General features: G+C 27.9%; 1 protein-coding gene across 1 annotated transcript; it reads left to right on the plus strand.

The window, feature by feature from the left end:
• Positions 1 to 3,140: 3,140 nt before the first annotated feature.
• LOC100264568 (uncharacterized) lies at positions 3,141 to 8,205 on the plus strand. Its single transcript, XM_002283678.4, has 6 exons — positions 3,141 to 3,322; positions 4,018 to 4,063; positions 5,935 to 6,061; positions 6,415 to 6,491; positions 7,306 to 7,415; positions 7,956 to 8,205. Exons 1-6 carry the CDS (start codon positions 3,203 to 3,205, stop codon positions 7,992 to 7,994), a joined length of 519 nt encoding a protein of 172 aa, XP_002283714.1. The 5' UTR covers positions 3,141 to 3,202; the 3' UTR covers positions 7,995 to 8,205.
• The last annotated feature ends 11,761 nt before the right edge of the window (positions 8,206 to 19,966 follow it).

Below are 19,966 nucleotides of genomic sequence, written 5' to 3' on the forward strand. Positions count from 1 at the left end.
ACAAGAGTTTATAGTGGTTCGGCGCAACCCGACCTACATCCACTCTCCTTTAACTTTAATCTCAAGCTTGAGGTTCCACTATTTTAAGGCTTCTAAACCAAACCTTCAAGCAATACAATTGGATTATGCTTCCAATTCACCCTATTGGACTTTTGGCTCCAAGCACCATTTACACTTCTCAAGAGATATCCCACTCTTGAACAATTTCCTCTCAAGGATTTACAAATAAAAGATCTCACAAAAATCATAGCACAAGAACTTTAAGCTCAAATGATACAAGTAAACTATGATTGAAATGTGCACTAAGGATATGGAAGTTTTAGAACAATGGTGCACTCAAAAACACTCTTCCAAGGCTCAAATATAATTAAGAAAGGTTTGAGAAGGTTAAGTTTTTGAAACAATAAAGATTAGAGCCTTTTTATAGAAGAAAAAAGTCCAACTAGCCTTTGGGGGTTCGACCGGTCGAGTTAGGGGTCGACCGGTTGACTAGCCGTTAGTATTTAATGTTTGGCAGGTGACCGTTAGCCCTTGACCGGTTGAACAACCGTTCTGGAAGAAAGAGAAAGTTTTTTGCACCCTCGACCGGTTGAGCTGGGGGTCTACCCGGGCCTCGACCGGTTGAGTTGTGGGTCGACCTAGACCTCAACCGGTTGAGCTTGCGGTCGACTGGTTCCTCACCCGGTTCAACGGGTTGAGCCGTTTTTTTGGCTCAACAACCAACTTTTTCAACTTAAAACCTTTTAAAACAAGTTTGAAAGACATTTAACACAAGGTTTTAGTTGAAAACATGAAATCATCCAATTCTTAAAATATTTTAAACAAAATAAATATTGGATGATTTTGGTGCATAAGTAAATAATGTAATGCATGAAAATCCTAATGCACCAACAACCTAGAGTTTTGAAGAACATGATGAGATTTTCTTAGGGGACAAATATCACTAATGTGACCTCCTCTAAAGATTGTAAATAGTTAAAGGCGAAAAACTAGAGGCTTCCTTTACAATAAAATTTAAAAAATTGATTTTTGAAAAGCTTGTAGGCTAGCCTCTTTTTAACAAAAATGCATTTTTGATTTACCAAAGTCATATCAAAAGTCTTTTGGCCATTTGAGAATTTTTAACTCCTCATTTTCCTTTTCAAAAGAGATTTTTGCCTTCTTAATATTTTCAAAATTTTCATTATGCTCATTGAGCTCATTTTGAAGACAAAAAATCTTTTTCTTGAGAAATATATTTTTGAAATCAAGTTTTTCAAGATCTTGAAATTCAAAATGGTTAGAGTTGGAGTTTACCTCATCTTGATGTTCTTCCAAAGCCATAAAGCACATGTTGGCATCCTCATTTGTGCATTCTTCTTCCATGGAGTCTTCATCACTTTCACTTTCACTCTCTTCCTCTTCATCATCATTTATTGAAGCCATAAAAGCTATACTTTTCTCATTTTCTTCAACTCTTTGATGATTGTACAACTCTATCTTATAAGTCATGAGTGACCCAATAAGTTCTTCAAGTGAAAGTTTAGTGAGATCATTTGCTTCTTGAATAGTCGTCACTTTTGTTTCCCATTTCTTTGGTAGAGACCTTAAGATCTTCATGACTTTCTCTACTTCGGTGTAGGTCTTTCCCAAGGCTTCAAGTTCATTCACAATCACAATGAACCTAGAAAACATCTCAACAATAGATTCAAAATTCTTTATAGAAAATAATTCATAATCATGCACAAGGATATTGATTCTAGACTCTTTAACTTAGTTGTTTCCCTCATAAGTGATTTCTAATAGTCTCCAAATTTCTTTAGCCGACTTACAATGCCAAATACGATTAAATTCATTTCTATCAATAGCACAATGTAAGATAAAAACGGCTTTGACATTTAATTGAACTTTCTTTCTATCAAATTCATCTCATTCATGCTTTGGTTTTGGAACCATCACTCCATTTTCTAATTTTGAAGGAATATGGGGACCATCTTCAATGACATCCCATAAATCAAGATTAATGGATTGGAAAAACCAAGTCATTTTAGTTTTCCAATAGGGATAATCGGTTCCCGTAAAAAGTGGAGATCGGGTAGTTGAAAAACTTTCAATGTGGGATGAGCTTGATGGATTAGCCATTACTTCTTAGACGGTTAAGTCTTAAATAAGAAGTCTTGTTCTGATACCAATTGTTAGAACCTCAAGCGCTACCAACTCTCCTAAAAGCAATTGCTTGTAGGAAATGCGCATACCCTAGCCTTATAGTGCATTCACCCAAGCGCCCACGGCGAACACAAGGGGAGTTGATGGACGCGGCCAACCCTCCAATCTACCAACAATTCTTGTAGGACCTCAAGCGCTACCAACTCTCTTAAAAGCAATTGTTTGTAGGAAAGGCGTATACCCTAACCTTATAGTACATTCACCCAAGTGCCCACGACGAATACAAGAGGAGTTGATGGATACGGCCAACCCTTTGATCTACCAACAATTCCCCCCCTCCCCCCCCCCCCCCCCTCCAGCGACACCCCTGGGGTTCGAACCCGTGACCTCGGCTCTGATACCAGTTTAATTCGTATCCATTCATTCCTTTATATGGCTTTTTATATGTACCCATTCATATCAATTTATTATCTTCATATACATTCATCCATCCATAGACCTTTTTGTTCCTACAATTCATTTATCGTTCAATTCATTTTCATTTCATCAAAATATCAATTTATTTTGCATTTCCCATTCAAAAAAATAAAAATCCGAATCATTATAAAATTATTTTATATTTTCCTAAATATAAATATCAATTTATTTTTACTATTTGTGCATGACAAGAATAAAATTAATTTTAATATATATATTTGAAGGTTGAAATTTGATGATTAATGTATAATATTTTGAGAATATTAAAAAATGAGTCTAAATTTGGTAATAATGGTTTAAATTGATATTTTTTTTAAATTATTATTATTATACTTAAATAATAATGAAATATTGATATTCGAATCCTTTACAAACTTCAATTATAAATTCATTAATAAATAACGAAATAAAAGAATTTACATAAAATTAAGAATTATGGGCCTTGATTCGGCCCAACAAGATGGCCCATAGGCCTTGACGCCGAACCGCTCTACTACATAAAGAGTGGACACCTGCGGTGAAGAAGAGGAAAAGATTTTGACTTTTCCATCTCTGTTTCGGCGAGGGTTTATCAGACGCCATGGACACCACCTCGTCACAGCCGTCGAATTCCAATCAGACGGCCAGCGAAGCTTCGAAGTACCTCGTGAACCTGCCCTCTCGCGGCCTCTTCTCATCCACTGTCATTTCTTCAAATCCGGTGATCTCTCCATATCTATCCAAAACCCCAGTTTTCTGACTTCGTAGAGCACTTTTTCTTGTTCTTCAAAGAGTTTCTGTTTGGTTGCCGAGGAATGTAGGAAAATAGAAGTAATTGGAACTTTGATGAGTGTTGAAATTGTTTTTCGTTGCTTATTGAACTTATAATCAAAGTTTTTTATTTCTTCCGGTTTACTGGTGTTCTCGGAAATCAAACGGAGAATAGGGTTATTGATGATTACGTTTTTTCAGTGGAATTTGTTTGAAATTTGATTTGTTTGTGGTGAATTATGACACTTTAAGCAAGTTGCTAAAATTCATTTAAAAAAATGAACAATTTGTTCGCAGGCTTGTTTTCTAAAGACCCCTTTTCGTTCGGAATTTGGACTTTGATAAGCTAAAATTGTCTAGAAAAGGTTCTGTTTGGTTCCTCGGAAAATGCAAGAAAATAAAATGAGTTAGGATTTGAGCGAGTTAAGATTGGACATTTAATTTAGAATTCAAGGAAGCAAGATTTCAACTCAACTGAGGCCAATAATTTTTTTTGACTTAGGTTATTATGCTTGTATTAAGAGTTTCCGTTTTCTTTTAGTTTCTTGGTTTTTGGATGGAAGTTGTTTATAATTTGACTTTATTTACAGTGGCAGCTGAATTAGCCTTTTCTAACATATATTTATCTTTCACAAATTTTTGCAGGGTGGAATGCGAGTTTATATATGTGATCATGAAACTTCACCTCCAGGTTGGTTTATGATTCCAAATTTTGGAATTTTAAATTTCTCAATGATTTTAGAGTTTACAAATCATTCATGGAATATTTTCAATACTGCAAATTAATTTTTCATGCTTAATTAATATTAGAAATATTGGGTATCACAAAAAAAAAGAAAAAAGAAAAAAAAGAGTATCAGCGGCAAAAGAAAAAGGGAAAAAGGAACTTCCTATCAGCATTATGCTTAGATCATTACAGCAAGGATCATTATTTGCAAATTATTTGAATTTACTAGCAAATTAAAACATGAACACACAAACTATCTCAAATTACTTTTGAAGACATAAAATTAGATAATCCTCTTGGTAGGAACAAATACCTCTCAAGGTTAAAAAAATTAACCTTGTGAACGAGTGACAATCATTTACAATGGTTGTGAGATGAACTGATCTATTAGAGCTAAGTTGAGATAAACTCAATTAGAGATTCATTAAAAATTGTTTATATTCAAAATTGTTTATGAGATAAATGAACATGAACAATCCTATTGTTGCGCCTCATTATTATTGAGATGATTTTGATGTTACATCCTATAAAAATGAACCCTTAGCTAGTAATTGTAGCTAGAGAGGGAGTTTTAGATCCTGTGGCAAACCGCACTAGCAATCGTAGATATATTTGGTCTCAACCTTAAAATTGAAGCTTTTTAGAGGGTTATCATAGAAGCTTCGAAATAGGGTGGAGTCTTTTGGAGTTTAGCTTATATTAGAGAATATCTAGAATAATAAAAAATTGCTTTTACACAAAAGGTTTTAGAGAGTTAGTGGAAACCTTGGGTTCTAGAGAGTGCCTATAAATATGTGCCTCCAAGAGTTGTAATAAGCTCTTAACCATGTGAAGTTTTTTTCTATGCATTTTAAGCTTTTGTTGCTTAGTCTTGATGGGATAAGCTGATGCAGCAGTTGCAAGTGTGTATAGCATTTTCATTTTTATACATTGTAAGATTTTGTTGCTTAGCCTTGGTGTGCAATTTTAAGCTAGCATGAGTTGTCAAAGCATCACATTGGTGCTAGGAATGTCCTAAGCCCATGCCATGGATTAACCTTCTACCTGGCTTGTATTGTTTTGGTTTGTAAGCTCTATAAGAATGTAGGACGATTCAAGCTACTTAAGTTTGACTACCACTTTTTATTGATTAGAGGCTCACTTTAGTTTGTTTATGACATAAATGAGTTACACTGGTGGTACATAAGGGGAAAACTTAAATACAAATAAAAGAAAGACATGTTGGTACTTTTTAAGTATAGAATGCATAGCCGTAATGAGATGAATGATGGAATGGAATTGTTTTGTCAATCCTAAATAATTGGGCAAAGTTTTTATTCAATTTAGTCGAGTATTATTTCACTACAAATTGGGTTTTATTGGCTTTTTCTTGGAATAACTGATTAAAAGGGATGAAATCATCCTCACTTTGGAAAACTAACCCTTCACCTTTTTTCAACCTAAAAAATACCCATTTAAATACCCTAATTTTTTTCTTGCAAAAGTAACTCTTTCATTTAAAACACGCATGTAAATACTGAAAATATTGAAAAGTATTTATGTCAAAAATGGGTTACTCTTCAAGTTCCAAAATGGGGGAGGTTAGTTTTACAAATTTGGGATCTTTTCATCCCTTTTAATCAATTAATCCTTTTTTCTTTCACCATTTAGCTTATCATTGCACTTTTCTTGGGATCATTTGATTCGACCTTAATGATGTGTTTTGATAGATTATAATTTTTGCATTTAACTCTTTGATTCTTTCGAAGATATCTTGTGATTGTCTTTTTTTCACTTATTGGAATTTGGATCATAATTTTGAAATTGGAATATCTAATTCTGCTTTGTATAACCAGAGGAACAACTGATAAAGACCAACCAAACCAACATACTAATCAGATCTCTCACGCTTAAGAAACAGAAGGGTGATTCAAGTTCAAAGGATGTAAAGGGTACAACTGCAGCAGAGGTTTCTAAAAAAAGGTATGAGTTTTATACTTTCTTAGCTGAATGATGTTTCTAAAACATCATGTCTATGTTTATGCCATTGGTTGTGTTGTCTTTGAAATCAGATTTTTTTAATTTGACCTCATATTCATTCTGAGATGTTGGAATTAAATATGCTTGATTAGCTTAGTTTTCCTCCTGCTTTTATCAAAACATAGTGGATAGGATCATAGGAAGATATTTTGTCATTTTTTTTCTAGCATTCTATATAAATAGCATTATAGTCACTTATGTGCCATATTCATCCTTCTACAGGCCATACTACATTTATGTCTATGTATTTAATTGTATTTGGTCTCACTTTCACATTGTGCTTCGAATTTTTTCAGGACTGCTGAAAGAGCTTTAGATAGCAGATCTTCATCTAAGAGAGCTATGACCAATGCTCAAAGTAGTTCTCGACGAGGTGGGCCCCAAGTCTTATTTGTTCATGTAGTTTGAGTACATGTAATATCTCAAAATTTATTTTGATTTTCTATCAACTTCATTTCCATAATGAAAGATGTTTCAAACAGGATATCTTGCTGGAATAGATTCCCCCCAACCTTATTTTCTTTTTGGTTCCAAAGGGATTAGAAACTGTCTGAGGAATGCTAGAATGTAGTCATTGTGGTCCTCAGAAATTGATGGTATGAACATCAACTATTGTTGGGTGGTTTGATATCTCCTTGAACAGTTAACTAAGGTGTCAATCCTGCCTCTAGCATGTAATCACTTCTGGTAGTGGTGGGTGGGTTTGTGTGTGGGGATGGTTGGGTCAGTTTGTAGGCATGATGCTTGAAACCCTGCCCCATGAGGTAGACAACTAGCAGCCTGACATGGTTTTTCAACAAGACCATCCTTGAGCTTGAATCTATGATCTGTTTCTATTACTAAACCGATCCATCGCTCCATATCTACACTCATGCTTGGTGTCGTGATAAAAAACAAGCGATTTTATTTTGTGGAGCCTCATTGTGCCTTGAGATGGCTAACAATCAATCATGAGTAGATTATTGAAGAGATGCTCATATGGTGCCTATGTTGTGTCATTTAGAATGGTTTCCACCTCATAACTTCTTCCTTCACATACTTACCTTCTAATCTTCAATATTTCTCTCTAAATGCCAAATACCATATTGCCCGGTGGACTTGCTCTCCACATCTGAATTCCCTCTACAGACCAATTATATTTCTGCTATTATTATTTTGAGTTTCTAATGGCATAGATGATTTTGTAGAAGGATCAGGATCAAGCACCCGCACATCTGATAGGGATTACCAGAGTTTGACTGTTGAGAGGCTCCGTGCTCTTCTTAAGGAGAGAGGTCTTTCACCAAAAGGAAAGAAGGTAACTATAGCTTCAAATTCTCTGAGGTCGTTCAATAGTCCAAAAATGGGTATCGTGGGGCAGTAACCTTAGGCCCTTGGGTAGTTGATACACACAAAGTTGGCCACTTTCTGATTAATGGAATGGTGAGCAACTATGGGCCTATTGACAACATCTTCGAAAACGATTATCAAAAATTAGTTTTTAAAAATAGTTCTCAATTTTTTTCAGAAACACAATTGTGATTGGAGAACTCAAATATGAAAACTAGTTTTCTCAGCTTATTTTTCATTAAGGCACGAATACACTTGTGTTCAATGTAAACTTCCCCATCCCTTTATGTTTTCAATTGTTTCTCAGAAACTTTAAAACATCTCAAATTTCTTCTTTTTACAAAATATATAATTACCTATTTTTAGTTATAACTTTGTCAAACATATGGTTTTCAAGTTAGAAAATTATTTTTAAGAACAGATTCCAAACAGGTTCTATGATACCATCACGTTCTCAATGTCGCATAATTCTAAACAGGTCAATAACACATGGAATCTCTTTCTACAGGATGAACTTATCGCACGCCTCAAAAGTGTAAATGGTTAACCAGGCATTGGGAGATGGACAGTCCTGCTCCTCTTTTGGATATAACTTAGTAACAGAGTGAATCCGAAGCAAGAAGGGAAAATCTTGCATCTCCAAGCTGTAGTTATATGCTACTCCATCTTATTTGTTCTGTGTAATTTTGTTGGACATGTTGCTTAAGAATCCAGAAACTGGACGTTGACTTAGAAGATGGAATGAGTGTGTTCAGCTATTTGTTCTTTTGTATAATTTTGTTGGGCATGTTGCTTAAGAATCCAGAATCTGGACTTTGACTTAGAAGATGGAATGAGTGTGTTCAGCTACATGACTCATCCATCAAGTCTTTGGGTTTTTTTTTTTAAAACCTAGTGTGTTGGAATAGAATTCTTATTGCCAACCCTTATAAATTAGTGCCTTTTCTACTAAATGGGTGATGGTTGTTTACCCCACTCATCACTCATGGTCATTTTAGAGACTTGAAAACATCTCCTGCAATAGGGCTCTGAAACTAAGGCCAGGTTTATCATTATTCTCCTAATTTTGTTCATGAAAATAATTTAAAATTGTTTTTAAAACCTATTTTTAAACTGTTTTTAAAAATTATTTTCAAAAACATAATAATGCAAATCTAGGTCTTCATACAATAGATTTATTTATTTTTTTTTTTTTAATTCCTATTTTGAAAAACAATTCAAAATTTTATCATTTGATTTCCTATTTCAACATCAACCAAAGGCCTAACATGCTTGAAGTACACTAGGCAAGTCTAAATCTCATACTACAAATATGTTTCAAAATACTTTATTTACATTCATTTTTATATGATTATTTTCTTAATAATTAATAAAATAGAATCTCAATCATTAGTAGTAGCTCAATTATTAGGCCTGGGCTCACTTGCTCCTTTGTCACCACGATACTTCATCACCTTCCTTCCCCCCTACCCCACCTTATTTTTTAATATATCTATTACTCTTATTTTATTCATGAAAAATGGGAACTAAATGGAAGAAAAAAATTTTAAAAAGCAAAGAGATAATAAAAATTAAAAATAGATTTAAAGTTAATAAATTATTTTTATGTATTTTTTAAAACTCGTTTCACTTATTTTTCTTTTTTTTAAATTAAATAAATTTTAATATATATAATTTTATAATTATTTTTTGATTAAATTTGATTTTTTCTATTTTTCATGGTAAATCAAAATTTTAAAAAAATATTTTTTCTAAATTTTTTTTCTTATTATTTTTTTTCGCAAAACTTATATATGAACATTTTTCAATTAAAATAATTTGAATTCATTCAAAATATTGAAGTAATAATCTTAATTAAAAAAATCTCCACATAATTCATATTTCTTTCCAAATTTGAAACAGGAACATGGATAATTTCAGGTTCCAATCCATAATTTTATGATTTCTTTTATTCTATAATACCATCATAAAATACTTCTCATTTACTTTAACTTTAAGATATCTAATTTAATATATTTAATTTATTTTAATTATTCTTCATTAATAATTTTTGGTAGAATATGGAGTAGAAAAATATTTATTAAAAAGAAAAACTACTGTTTGGCCCAAACCAGCTTCAAGTGTCACATCTCATATGACCTTTTCAAATATTTCACTATTTCGTTTCTAATTCAAGGTTTCTCTTGACAATCTTTTCATATGCTTGTCGAAGATAAATTCATTGAAATAAAATAAAATGCACAATAAGTCATATCACTCACTACTTCTTCAACATTTTGCTATTTCTTACTTTCATTTTCTAAATAATTTTATTAAAATTTGTTTTTATGATTTTCGGTATTATATATAAGCTGATTTATTTCATCATATACTTTGAATAATCCATTCTTTATTACATTATTCATAATTTTAATCATATTATTTATATTTGCTCACATTCTTAATTTACATGTTACATGCGTTCAAACAAGATTAGGTAAAAGCTTTTAACATAGCAATGAAAGTGATATTCATTATTGATACATGATTTTAATGTGAAAAGGTTTAATCAACCAAATCAAGTTTAGCTTGATCAATCCAAATTCAAATCAATTTTAAAAATTGAGATTGAGTAACTCGAGTTATAGGTTGGGTTGTGTTGAGTTTTAGTTGATTGTTTCTTAATTTAGGTTAAGTTCGGATTAGTCATCAACCTAGCAACTCATTCAAATGGTAGCCTTAGATTTAAATACCATATTTGACAAGAATAAAATTTTAAATTAGTAGCAAAAGATGATTAATAAATCTCATTTAATAAATAGATTAAGTCGAATTAGGGTAAGATACTTTTAAATAAATAAGCATAATTTCATTAATTTTTGTGTTAGCTTAATGCAATTATGACTCTAGCAATTCATTTAAGAATATTGCATGACAAAGTAAATTAAATTTTATCAAATACTTCATAAATAAATAAAACCCTCAATTTTGATATTATCCACTAAGAAATTACCATAACACAAATCAAAATGGGCTATTTCAGAATATGTTTTTAAGTATTCATTTTTATATATGGTAATTTTTAGTCATTAATAACATTTGATCTCAATTATTAGTGGCTTATAAAAATTGTTTGTGATTTGATAACTTACATACTGCATTGATAAGAAATAAATATTTGGTTATAAGGGATGGAATAATTCTTAAATTGTGAATCTAATCGTTCTCATGTTTTTTCTTGAAAAGTAATTTATTTTTTATATAAATGTTTTTATCATTTCAAGTATTTATATGTAGAGTTTAAAAGAGATAGTTATTTTTACAAGAAAATAATGAGGGTCTTTTTGTCAAAACGAGGCCAATAATGGGTGAGAGGTTAAATTTAAAATTTTGGGTTTTCAAAGACCCTTTTAATTAAATAACCATTCATGAAAATCAAAATAGAGAACACACTTAAAGAAATTAAATTATAACTAACTTTTATCCAAAAATAGTAAAAATTAATCCCGTTAAAAGAAATATCTTAATAAAAATTAAAGACTTGTTTGACACTTAAGTATTTTCTTTTAATAAAAATTTGAGTACTAAAAAAATTAAAAGCACTTTTTAAAATTATTAGCAGACTCTAAATCTAAAATATATTCTTTCAAATTTAATAGAAATGCACCTATAGTTTTAATTTTAATTTTTATTTCATTATTTTTTTTCTTTTATTTTTTGTAATATTGTTGTGAGAATTATTTCCTTTATTATAACTTTAATATATGCCATTTCAATTCAATTTCCTTCATTAATAATATTGTATCTAATAAATTTTTTTTTGAAAGTTAGTAAAGAATAGAAAATGACAAATAAAAAAAAAAAAAAAAAAAGAGATAAAGATAAATGTATAGTGGGGCAATGGATGTAAGGAGTTTTGGATGGTATAATGGACGGTGCAATAGAGTTCGGCCCAAACCGACCTAACGACGATATCTAATACAACATTTTCAAATCTTTCATAACCTAATTTTACATTGACGTGTCAATATCTTGCACTGTCTCATTTCCAAATTGAGATGTCATCGTGCTTGTCTTCTTCCCAAGCACCCCACCCCCAAAATTCTTTTTTTTTTTTATAAAAAAAAAAGGCCTCCATATTGCAAAAAAAAAATTGGCATGTCATAAACGTCCAAAATATAAATGGCATAGATATAATCATATAAGGTGTAGAAGAAATCCAGTGAAAACAACTAATTAATGAAAGAAATCGACATCTTTTGAAAAAAGTTAAAAAAAATCGGGACATGTGTCCATGGATTCCAACACTAAATTTTGGAAGATATATTTATCAATAGATTTTTTTATTTTCTTTTCATATTTTTTTTTTTTTTACATTTTTGCCTGGGATATGATGACCTAAGTATCATATATTTTATATTTATACCTAAATTATATATATATATAGAGAGAGAGAGAGAGAAATAAAATTTTAATAAATTTATTAATTTTGATTATTATTTTCTTCATATTCCATTTATTTTATTATTGAAAACACAAAAATCATGAATTATATATATATATATATATATATATATATATATTTTAAACACGAAAAATAATTACACATATATTTTAATTGTCATACATTAAATTATCTATTTATCCATGATTTTTTAGAAAAGTAGTTAGTTTTTTTTTAATTTATATTATATTTTGTATTTTTTTAGTTTTCATATTTATTACATTATTTTAATTTTCATTTTTTTTAATAAAAAAACAAAATTCACAAACAATAATTTAAATTTAGTTTTCATATTTAGATATTGATTCTAAAAATATTTTCTTCTTAATCTTCAATTTTTTTCTTTAAATTAATTCAATTAATTATAACTAATAAAATTAATACACTTTGATATTGTTTTTTATTTATAAGATAAATAACATTTATCTAATATATTTTTATTTCGTTTGCTTTGTAATTTTAAAAAATTATTATCAATTTTATGTGAAAAATGTGTTTATAAAAAACAAATTTGTTATTAATTTATTAAATAATTATTTACAAAAGAAATAATTTTGTTTTTATTTTAATTTTTAAATTAAATTTATTATATAAATTCTAAATTTAAAAATATTAATATTTAATTTCAAATTTAACTGTAAAAGGAATAAAATATAGAAAAATAAATTAATTTATTATTCAATAAAGTAATTTTCAATAAAATTTTCAGCATTAAGAGATATAATTTTTTTAAGTATTAATCAATTTAAAAGGAAATAATAATTATCTGTATATTAAAATATTTTATTTAGTAATTATAAATGATAAACAACTAAAGTAATTTGAAAAAATAATAAAATATTTCTTTAAAAATAATTTAATATACTTAAAATTAGAAATGATTAACTATTTTTTATTAAGAAAAAATTAAGGAAATATTTTGTAATATAAATTTTTTTTAATCTGTTTTTAATTTTTAATGTTATAGGTTTCAAGAAAATCGATCAAATAAAAAAGAATAAATAAAAATTAAGAAACCATTTTTTCAAAAACTAAATATCCAAATAAAAGTCTTCAAATTCAAATATACATCATAAATATAAACACTAAGGGAATCCTTAATTATCAAATATTTTAATATTAAAGAATCTAAGTCACCTATTATTATGATTATTAGAAAACCAATAATATTGTTTATGTAAATACTAAAAAACCAACAAATATCCCAACAATTAATAAAATATCAACCATCATAAAAAAAATCAATTATTATCATGAATGCAAAAAACCAATAAACTTCTTCATATGAACCATCAACAAAGAAATAATAAAAAAAAATCAATATCTAAATATTAAACTTAATTTATATTTTTATAAATATTATTGTTGATAAATATCTCAATAATTATAATTTTTTATATATTAAATTTAGTAAATAAAATTAATTAGTTTTATATACATATACATTTATAATAATTATATTATTTAAAAATATATCATTAATTAAATTCTTTTTTTGGGAGAAAATCGTCTCCTCAAAAGACGACTTCTCCCAACTTTTTTTTTTTTTTTAGAAAATCGTCTATTCAAGAGATGATTTCTTCCCATTTTTTTTTCTTTTAGAAATCGTCTCTTCAAGAGATGATTTTGTGTAAATTTTTTAAAAAATGAATTTTAGAAATTGTATCTTCTAAAGACGATTTTTTGATATATAAATTGTTTTTCAAATAGATAATTTTAAAAGGAAATAACATTATCTCTCCTACTTGACAAAAATTATGGTAGATTTGGAATTAATTTTTTCACAACGATTGTTTAGGAATTATTTTTTTAAACTACCGTACTCTTATCAAAAATCTCTCTTTTTTTTTTCTCCTTTTTATTTTGGGTTTTTAGCCTTATTTTCAAGATCACCTTCTCCTTGTACTGCTTTTCCCTAGGACCCTAGCCCATAGAATTGAGTCATGTGGAGGAGATGAAAATAGAGGCCAAAAAAGGGAGGAAATGAGAGATGGGTAAGTGACCTTAAGAGGATTTAGAAAGCCACCCATGTGGTGAAAGAGATTCGGAAACATTTATTAAAAGTATGAGGTGGGGTTGAGATATAAATGGAATATCATTATTTCCATTTTTTTGGTTGAATAAAGATGACTAAGAAAAAAAAGAAACAGAAAAAAAACATGCTTTAAAGCTTTTACTAGAGGTGTCAAGTTGGCATCTTTTAAAATTGGACCCAAAGTTGGGTCTAATTGAAGAAAAAAGTACAAAAACAAATAAGAAATTAAAAAAAAATGAAAATAGAAGATGTTTTGAGCACTTGTTGTATGGCCTAATTTTGAAAATTGAGGAATTTTTACTTTGTTGATTTTATAGTCTTGTTTATGAGTTATGACTAAGTTGATAGTTGGTAACAAATGAGTTTAATTTGTTTAATGTTTATATTTTGTGCCTTTTTTTAAAAGTCCCAAAGCATCTATTTCATGATTTAAAACCTTAAAACACTTTACATTAGACAAATTAAAGTCATATTTTATGGCATTTATCATCATTGTAGGTACAATTTTTCATAAGTTGAACTAAGTATATGAGGGATCCTTTCATAACACAAATTTGTCGACCTATGTTTAGAAAATTTCAGATCATCAATTTCTTGATAATTTATAATATAAATTTACCTTATTTTTGCAACTCTTAGTAGTGACCACTAGTTGACTTAGAAGTTTGATTGGTTATATCACCAAATCATTCGAATAGGTCAATCAACCGAGTTTGCTCATCTCTTAATGAAGTCTTGAAGATAATAGACTCTCTCTTAATTTAGTTGAAAAATGAGAAGAATGGATATTGGTTGAACAATTATAAATCTTAAGTTATTTTTTTTTACATTTTCTATCAAGTGTTTTCGGGAATCAAACATAATGTTAGTATTATTTTTTTTCATATTTTTCAATCTCTTTAAAAAATAACCTCCATCAAACTTCTTTATTATATTTCATATCAAAACATTTTTTACAAAATAATATAAGGGATATTTTTATTTGTTTGAAACTATATTTATAATTTTAAAAATATGAAGGTTAATGCATGTTTGGAAATATTTTTTGTTTTTTTGTTTTAAAATAGAAAGTTTCATATAAAAATATATGAATTCTTATCTTAAAAATGGGTACTTGAAAACATTTCTTAAAATTTTTAAAAGATAAGGAATTAATTTTTTTTTCACTTCTAAATATTTTTAAATAATATTTCCTAAAATACAAGCGGTTGATAGAGGGTTGGTGGGAGGTTTGAGAGTTATTTGATGAAAAAATAATGAATAAAAATTGAAGGATAAAATTATCAAAATGAAAAAACATATATAATTTTAAAAATATTAATTTATTATTATAAATATAGGTATTTGATAAAAGGCACGTGGGATTGGATGGACTTAAGAGTGTCAAGGGTAAGGCTTTTGGGGCAACGTGGTAATGTTAAGACTTGTGGAGTAATGGGGTGACAAACCTAAATCTCACATCTAACTTTCTAAATCTGACCGGTCCATTTCTAATTGGGTCATTTGATTAAAAGTATCATTAAAACCCAAATTTAAAATTATAATATTTCAAGGAAAAAAATCAACATTTGCTATCATCTCTAAAAACCTAAACCAACAATGTGGGACGCTCATAGTCATCTCATAGCACCGTTTGGATCATAATGTAATAGCACAAGAGTCATATAACCTAGCATTTACTAGATGGACATAAATAAGTAGGGCACTATACATTCTTGCTTGACAAGCATTAACTGTAACAAACATTGAACTGTCATGATTGGTGTAATAGGTTGAATCGTCAGTTTTAAGGCTCATCAAAGCATGACAATCGTTATAGGCCAGTAATCATTGACATTAAAGGCGGTAACGCGCGATCAAAGGCACTATTAAGACACTTAAGAAAACGTTACATTTAGGCAAGAATAAATAGTCATTCTTGACCACAAAAAAAGAGATGCTGTCACTTTTCCAAGAAATCTATCTTACTCAAGTTTTCACTCTCTGACTTAAACTTCAAAATGGCATGCCTATACAATTCATCCGAACATTTGTTCAAGTGGAAATGTTGTATAAGCTTTGAAGGTTAGTCGGACTATCCTTATCCACTATACACCAACAAACAACACAAGGAAGAAAAAAGGAAAAAATTAAAAAAAAAAAAAAAAAAAAAAACCTAGCAGAACATCAAAACCCATTAAGCCAAAAGGCATAAAATGAGTCTCGCAATTAAAAGAAGAAAAATGGCAGAAATGGGGCCTGACCATCTGGTTTTGAGAAATGCAAATCTTTTCAGATGATCTCTACTTCATCAACAATTCTAAAAGAAATTTGGGATACATAGAGAGCAAAGTGCACTTGTTGTTCTCTAAGCAATAAGAAAGACAACCAAAACATTATTATTTTTTTCTCTAAAAAGAGGCATTTTGAGAACACAAGAAACACCAAAAACAAAAAAGACTCCTTTTACCAAATATGTTTTTAGTGTTTTTGTTCTTAAGAACAAAAAACAATTCTTGGAAACACTAACCAAATAGACCCTCAACCACGAAAGCATTTTGTTATATAATCTTTGTTGGTTTTATACGAGAGTATAAAATAATTGGTTAAAGGGGATAAAATAATCATTATATTTGTGAATTTAACTATTTTTTTTTTAAATAACCTATTTGTTTTTACATAAATGTCATTTGTCATTTGAAGTATTTACATATAGTTTAAAAGAAATGATTATTTTTACAAGAACAAAAATAAAAATATATTTTTTTTAAATAAAGCTAAAAAAGACCGAATGATTAAATTTTCAAATCTAAAATTTTAATTGCCCCTTTAATTAAATAACTTTTTTTTTCTATTTAAGCAAGTATGTTTTTTTATATATCTATGTATAAAGTCGTAGTGTTTGTTTTTTAATTGAAGGTAAAAAATTAAAATATTTGACTTTTTCATCAAAAATAAATTATTGATATCAACTTATAAAAGTAAAAGTAAAATGTATCAATAAATTTAATTTAATTATGATAATTAATATTAATAAATTATTTTTAATTAAATAAAAAAAATTAAAATATTCAACTTTAAGTCAAAAAACACAGACCACCGCTACTAAGAATGGTTCCAAAAACCAATCATAGCACACTTGTGAGGCTCAAAGACGCTTTTTTGGTTTTTTTTCAAATGAGTTGAGCTAGAAGATTCCCATTTCTTATTATTGGATTGATGATAGTGATGATTGACAAAAAGTAGGCGCAACCAATTATAAAAAAAAAAAAAAATGAAAATATATATATATATATATATATATACATACAAATAAAATGGTTATGATAAGCTAAAAATCAAAGTGACCCATCTCAGTACGCAATAGAAATGTGCCAAGTGGAGAAGAAGAAAAATTGGGGACCAATGAGAGTGGAGAAAAGAGATAGGGGTCATTGGACCCAATTGTGCAATGATGACGAATGGTGTATGATTATTTTATTTATTTATTTTGGAATGAAGTTGATTTCCAATGTGTAGTTGAAGATCATTCGCAGCAAAGTGGGGTCTAGTAGGAGGAAAAAGAAAAAACGTGGTTTTAAAGTTGAGTTTGGTCGGAGGAAAAATAACCTTATATTTAATTTTTAAAAATTAAAGAAAAAATATAAAAAAAATAAAAAAGGAAAGAAAATTGAAAAAAAATTTAATAAATTATTTTAATATACTCTTTCAAAAAAATTTCACTTGCCTTTTTTCACTTTTCATAAATATTTTAAATTAATAGACACAAATAAAATATTATTAATAAAAAACTAGAAGCATTTTTAATATAATTACTCTCAAATAAACCCTTAGGATCTTCATATCCGGGGCTCCAATTTGGATAGTTTTTTTTTCAATCACAAGAATTTTTTGCGTTGAATAATTTTGAACCATACAATATGGACGGTTTTACGGCCCCAAAGAGGAAGTAGTCAATATGGGCAAAAAAGTAAATGCATTTTTCGAAGTTTTTAATATACTTTGTACATTTTTAGAAATTTTAAAATATATTTAAATATCATAACTTAATAAATTGAAAATCAAATAAAGTATGAAAAGAATAATATATCTAATTGGGTAAAAAGTTAAAACCAGTGAAAGAATTATGATTACATCATTATTAAGAGGAGGTTTTTATAATATCGAAAAGTCTATTTTAAGTATCACGAGCGTTATAATAATTTACTTAGTTTCATAATTATCATTTAATAATGGTACTTGAGAAAAATAAAAGAACTTATTTATTAAACTAATAGTACGGGATAATCAAAATATTTCATTTAATAAATAGGGAAAATTGAGTTAGAAAATACCCAAAAAAAATTATATTTAAAATTGCTACAAATGTAAAATAAAAAATTAAATGATGTAGTGACATAATAACGGAACAAATTTAAAATAAATTGAAAAATTGAAACCCTTAAATCAAATAAGACAGTTGAGCATTTATTTTGCATAAATGCTATGTCGGCAAACAATAATTGTACAAAAATAAATTCCATTTAAAAAAATTATATAAAGAAATACTATCTTCAAATCAATTATTGCACAAAAATAACTATAAAACATAACAAAATGCCTATTTTTTCCTTTCCCATGAGAATTTCCTCAAATATTATTCATAAAGGGTAGTATAATATAAAATCTATTTTTTCCTCAAAGAATATAGAAATTTTTTTGCCTAAACTAATAATTGTGGAAAAATAATAATTTATTGTTGTAGAATTTTCTCTTTTTTATCTACTCTACTAATAAAAGTTGGAATTATTTTCTTTTTTATTTCCAAAAATTGTATTCTATGTATCCATTTAGATAATTATTTTATTATGATGTTTGTTTTTTTACTTAGAACTTAAAATTAAATAGTGTTTAATAATGTTAAGTATTAGATTATTTGTTTTTATAATATTTTATTGTTATTAAGCATTAAAAAGTAAAGAAAAAAACATATTATTTTTTCATCTAGAGCAAGCCAAATATTTTGACTTTTTTTATTCAATCAAAAATTTATAACAAGTAATAAAAAAAAAAGTAACCTAAAGTCTGAAAGTAAATTACTTTCAACAAAAAAAATTAAAAAAACAAACATTATCTTAATAGAAATAAAATATTAAAAAAGACAATTAAATTAATACTTAACACTATTTAATTCTAAGTTTTATTTAAAGTTACGTAAAAAAAAAAAAAAACAAACACCACCTCAACTCGATAAAATCCAATTATATCTTGAGATTCCAACAATTTCTAACTCAATTAAATTATGACATTTCTTTTAAAAGATTTACTCTACTTGCATAAATGCTATATCTGAAATAATAATTGCACAAAAACAGATTCCATTTAAAAATAATATAAAGAAATCCCATATTAAAACGAATTATTGTACAAAAATAACTATAAAAAAGAATAACATGCCTATTTTTTCCCTTCATGATAAGTCTTTATGACATTTCTTTTAAAAGATTTACTCTACTTGCATAAATGCTATATCTCAAATAATAATTGCACAAAAATAGATTCCATTTAAAAATAATATAAAAAAATCCCATATTAAAACCAATTATTGTACAAAAATAACTATAAAACAGAATAACACGCCTATTTTTTCCCTTCATGAGAAGTCTTTCCTCAAATATTATCTATAATGAGTAATATAATACAACAATATATTATTTTAGTAATTTTTTAAAATCTATTATGCTAATAAAATTTGGAACTATTTGTCTTTTTTGAAAGAAAAAAAAAAACAAAGAAGAAGCTAATTCATTTAATTTGCAATGTATCCATTATGATAATCATGTGATTAATATTATATGGAAAATTATATATTCGACTGCCTTACACAAAGTAGCATCCAAAGAATATTATTATCACTATATATAATTCTTATGATAAAACTACTAGGGTGAGATTTTATTAGTTATTTTATTATGTCCTACACAAATAACATAGTAATATTATATGATAATATCGGGTCCAGTTATATTACCAAATGTTTTAG

The sequence above is a fragment of the Vitis vinifera genome, chromosome 17 (assembly GCF_030704535.1).
Source record: "Vitis vinifera cultivar Pinot Noir 40024 chromosome 17, ASM3070453v1".
Classification (NCBI taxonomy): domain Eukaryota; kingdom Viridiplantae; phylum Streptophyta; class Magnoliopsida; order Vitales; family Vitaceae; genus Vitis; species Vitis vinifera.

Coding starts and splice junctions, on each gene's coding strand:
- LOC100264568 (XM_002283678.4), top strand. CDS start 3,203: ATGGACACCACCTCGTCACAGCCGTCGAATTCCAATCAGACGGCCAGC. Junction 3,323..4,017: donor CTGTCATTTCTTCAAATCCG/GTGATCTCTCCA, acceptor AAATTTTTGCAG/GGTGGAATGCGAGTTTATAT. Junction 6,062..6,414: donor GCAGAGGTTTCTAAAAAAAG/GTATGAGTTTTA, acceptor GAATTTTTTCAG/GACTGCTGAAAGAGCTTTAG.